Below are 5,018 nucleotides of genomic sequence, written 5' to 3' on the forward strand. Positions count from 1 at the left end.
GCCAGCAGCGCCACCGTGCGTGCACATACCCTCGACGCAATTCACACACTTCACACATACGCCGCGTCTCCACAGCAGCTGCGGGATGGGCCCGTCTATCCCAACCAGTCCTATGCCGCCCTCCATCTCCAGCAGCACCCCATACCACATGCTCCCCCGATTGTCCGCTCGCGCAGCTCGCACCCTGCTCATTCTGCGGCCAACTCTCTCTCCAGCCTCTCGGGATTTGGCCTCCCCCACGACCACTACCGCGACGTCATGGAGTCTGCACCCAGGACTGTCGGCAATTCCCCAGTCAGCAGTCCCGGTCTCTTCGACCCGAACAACCGCCATTACAAGCCCATCGAGCAACCCAATGACGGTCTCTACTCGAGCCCCTGGCTGCACTTCACCCACAGGCAGGCGCCCAAGGAAACCCACATTGCCGATGTCCAGGCCGACCCAGTATCAGGACGCAAGATCGTCAACCAGTACGAGATCATCGACGAGCTTGGCCGCGGTATGCATGGCAAGGTGAAGCTCGGGAAAGAACTCAACAAAGGCCACTATGTCGCCATCAAGATCGTCGACCGCTTTTCCAAACGCAGAAGACTGGGCAAGAGTAGCAGTCACGAGGACAAGATCAAGCGTGAGATTGCCATCCTCAAGAAAGCCCGCCATCCCAACATCGTGAGCTTGCTTGAAGTCATAGACGACCCGGCTAAGAGAAAGGTCTACATCGTACTGGAGCACGTCGAGTTGGGCGAGGTCCGATGGAGGATCGAGGGCGCTAAAGAGATCTGTCAGGTTGAATGGCGTCGCTTCAAGCGCGAATCCAAAGGCATTTTCGACAACGAGAGTGCACTCTTGGAGGATGAACGCATTATCCGAGTAGCGCACCAAAAGCTTGCTCGTGAGCAGCGACGCCGAAACCAAGAAGCACATGCACGTCGTCACGATCCTAGCAGCAATGAGCCATGGAGCTTCGAATTCGGTGGCGAGTCCGACGACGAGTACTCCGAAGCAGGTCGCAGCTCTCGCACCTCAGGTCGGGACGATGAGCGCTCAATACATCGTGCTCGCATCCATGAACGCCAAGAGGCCTCCGGCAGCCACGAAGCCAACATGGAGACTGCTTTTCGTTCTCCGACACCTGCTACCGATTCCAATCTTGTGACGGGTCTGGAAGGTACCATGTACGGTCCCTACGATACTGAATTCATTCGCGAGCGGACGCCAAGCGTTGCAGGTAGCAGTTTGTCGCACCTTAGTGACTGCGAGGAGGATATACCCGAGCACTTTCGCTATGTCCCCTTGATGACCACTCAGTCTGCTTGGGAAGCGTTCAAAGACACCGTGTTGGGCCTTGAGTATCTACACTACCAGAACGTCTACCACCGTGACATCAAGCCTGCAAACCTGTTGGTCACAAGAGAGCATCGCATCAAGATCTCTGACTTTGGTGTTTCTTACCTAGGCCGTTCGAAGACCGAGGAAAGTAATGGAGACCAGTCAGAGTCCGAACATCAAGAGGAAGACGAAGCTGTCGAACTAGCCAAGACAGTCGGCACACCAGCATTTTATGCACCTGAGCTATGTCGCACAGATCCAGATGCCGACACGCCAAAGATCGATGGTGGCATCGACGTATGGGCACTTGGTGTCACTCTCTACTGTTTGATCTATGGTCGTGTACCTTTCCACGACCAGAATCCTTTCACGCTCATGAAGGTCATTAGTGAGGAAGAGCCTTACATTCCAAGGTATCGCCTGAAGCCTGTCGTAGAACACCCTACATCAAGGCCGAGTTCACACGGTCGCAACGGCCAGCCAATGGTCAGCAGCAAGCGAGCCCCTCACGATCTTGAGTACGAAGAGGTCGATGAACGCTTGCGTGACCTTTTGCAGCTTCTGCTGGTCAAGGACTCCCGTCACCGCATTACTATACCAGAGATCAAGCGTCACCCCTGGGTGCTTTCTGGTATTTCAAACTCCAACTCATGGGTTGAGGAGACCGACCCCGGCAGATCCGCCCAAGGCAAAAAGATTGAGATTTCAAACGAAGATCTAGACAAAGCTGTGGTTCCTATTGGCTGGGTAGATCGAGTTCGCTCAACAGTCAAGAAGGGAGCGGATTTCGTTACCAAGAGCTTCTCCCGCAGTGCGGGCTCGAGACGTCGGGCCCAAAGCTCTGTCCACAACCAGGATGCGCCCCCTAACATCAGCGCGAACTCGTCCAGCAGTACGATTAGCCAGGATGGAAGGCGAGGTAGCTTAGTGCCAGTACATTTCCTCGAGGCGATACGAACATCTCGGGAACCAGAACATCCCCTATCTCACAGTGTCACGGCAAGTCCTGAAGCAAGAGACCGATCAAAATATTTCGACAATTCTCGCACCGCCTCTCCTGCTCAGTGTGTCGAGACTCAGAGACCACCCCTCCCGGATCGGGCCATCTCCTCGGTCCAGACTATACGGCATTCCGACCTGCTTCACGGTCGCGCCGGATCACCTAGTCTTCCTCCCGCTCTACCTGGAACGCCTACCGCTCTAGACACACCGACGGGTTCAAACCTTGGTGGCCTGTTCGGAGGTCTTCCTCGACGCGTCGTCAATAGTATGAGGAGTAAGGATAAGCTAAAACCTCCAAAAGAGCATATGCGAGCAAAGTCAATTGATAGGCTAGTTGGAGGCGATGACGATGCACACGGCGTACCAAGTCTCGCTGTCAGCACTTCCATGGCATCTGGTCATGTTGACCAGCCAGACGCACTGAAGGACCTGTCGCCTGTTGCCCGTACCGCTTCTCCTGCCATCTCGGAACCCCGGTCTATTAATCGGTCAGATTCCGCATCCGCATCACGACAGTCCTCTTTGTCTTCATTGTCCTCGCGACTTCACCGCAACTGGGCGCATGCGAACGAGCTTGAGGTTGGCCCGACGCTGGATTTTCCATCGTCATTCAAATCAGACCACTATATCCCACTTACGGCTCCCATACACCCTGGCCATACTCAGCCAACCCCGTCTGCCTCGCCATTCGCTCGCGAAACATCAGACATGAGGTTCAACAAAGCGAAAGAGGAGTTGATTCGACGAAAAGTTCACGAAGCGAACATCAGCCGTGAACGATCGAATTCGGCGGCAAAGAGTCGTCCTTCTTCAGCCATCGGCCACATTGCATGTCCTCCTAGCCCCGACGATGAAACCTTCTTTCAACGGCAGAAGGTTGAAGATTACCTGAGCCGCCACGACCCGTCCTCCGAGAATAGTCCTGTTGGTGGTCAAGAGCGAGGCCTGGCTTTCTGTTCATCAGAAGAACAATTCACCCCAATGTCACAGTCTACATCCAACCCATCCATCCCGTCTGTTGCTTCGGCTGGCTCGTCAGCGCCAGATGAATGCTCAGCACATGATAACTATCAAGGCATGATCGCTACAGCGTCAGCTGACTCAATCCACCACAATCAGTTCGAAGCCCCGCTTGATGACCCTGCTGGCTACGACGGAGATCATGCAATCGACAGCGACGATAGCGACAGCGAGGAAGAGGCACTCTTTTTTGGCAAGCCAAAATCCACGAAGCCGCACCGCAGCGAATCCATTACAGTCGCCGAGGTCGCTCGCTCCAGCATCCACAAGGACATCGGACACAATCGCCGTCGGTCAGCGCGCAGTGGTAGCAACGGCACCGTGAAGAAGATACCACCTCCAGGCGAAACTGTGAGCGACACCGCAGCCGAAGCAAACTGACATCTCTATTGTCACCACTGCACACATTGAATATTGAATTATACGTTGCTGAATGTACAACTATGCATGCATTGGATTTGCTGCTTCTCATGTACAACTACAACTACACAACCAAAACATCTCGATTTGAAGGGCAGGCGCTGGGCGTTTCTTCCCTTGGATCCTGGTCATGCATGCATCGTCAACGGTGTTAGCATTAAGAAAACGGGCGGGCGTTTATCAACTTTGACATTATGTGTCTTATCCACTTTCTGTAGTTATCCTTCTCTACTTCTACACACTTATACTTTTGGGACGAGGCATGATTGGGCAAGGCGGCGGAAGAAACATGTTGCAAATGAAGGACGACGTGACGATTATACCTTGTTTCCTATATATCCCACAGGGATGCAGAGTTGATGGAGTGTATGCGTTTTCTTACTTCACTGTAACGCATAGAGACAGGAAGCATCTCGTATTCGCATGATAGACGGTGTCTTTGGGTGGCGCAAGCAAGTCAGTGTAGTATACCGAATCTCAAACTCAAGTCACGCAATTGCGTGAGTAATCGCAACCAAGCACTCGCTTACCCCCCAATCAACCATGTTATGCGAAACGCCGCTTCTGGCACGTCCTTGCATCATCACATCCCAACGAATCCATTCCTAACCCAGCGCGGACTTCTCTTTTCAGAGGGGAAACCGCCGTACCCGCTGTTTATTCTCATCGGATCGCAAGATAGCTCCATGCAAGTCATCTACGCCCCGTAAGCGAGTCCATGCAGGAACGTCCCAAAGCAATCGCATGCGCGTGGTTTGAGCCCGGAGATGGGGTTGAGTTATGCTTTTCGGGATGGGGATCCGATGGATCACGGAAGGAGAGAATGGGATGGTGGCTTAGTGTGGTTGGTTCACATGTTTGTTGGGAGGGCTGTCATTGCAATGCTCGGCATGTTGGGCCGTCGATGCTGAGGCATTTTTTTCGTTTGAAGGGGAATCTCGATTCGCTGTCTGTGTGTTCAAGTTTGTTGAGTGGGAGGTGAAGGAAAGGGCCGAATGGGAGAATGCCGTGCATATTCATGTTTTCCCCGCGGAATTGTGGGGGGAGGAAGGACAAGACAGGGTAGGCTGGTTATGACGTGCATGCATTTAGCACGTATGTCGGTAGAAAGACATGAGAAGACGTGTCTCACTGCAGAACTGGCAAAGGAAGCGTTTCTGTGTTTGGATGCTGTTGCATGATGATTGATAGGGAGATCAGCCGGTCACCCTTGGGTGTAATATAAACAACCGCTGTTCGCCACGGGC

General features: G+C 53.4%; 1 protein-coding gene across 1 annotated transcript in view; it reads left to right on the top strand.

Annotated features, from left to right (window-relative positions):
* Positions 1-4,283, top strand: part of SNOG_04984 (hypothetical protein) — a gene marked incomplete at its 5' end in the record, with an annotated part of 4,839 nt that extends 556 nt beyond the window's left edge. Inside the window, 2 exons of the mRNA XM_001795345.1 lie at positions 6-2,221; positions 2,666-4,283. Coding sequence (XP_001795397.1) covers positions 6-2,221; positions 2,666-3,732 — 3,283 coding nt within the window. The 3' untranslated portion in view covers positions 3,733-4,283. The remainder of the gene's footprint in view (positions 1-5; positions 2,222-2,665) is intronic.
* Between the last annotated feature and the right edge of the window lie 735 nt (positions 4,284-5,018).

The sequence above is a fragment of the Parastagonospora nodorum genome, assembly GCF_000146915.1.
Source record: "Parastagonospora nodorum SN15 chromosome Unknown scaffold_7, whole genome shotgun sequence".
Taxonomy (NCBI): Eukaryota; Fungi; Ascomycota; class Dothideomycetes; order Pleosporales; family Phaeosphaeriaceae; genus Parastagonospora; species Parastagonospora nodorum.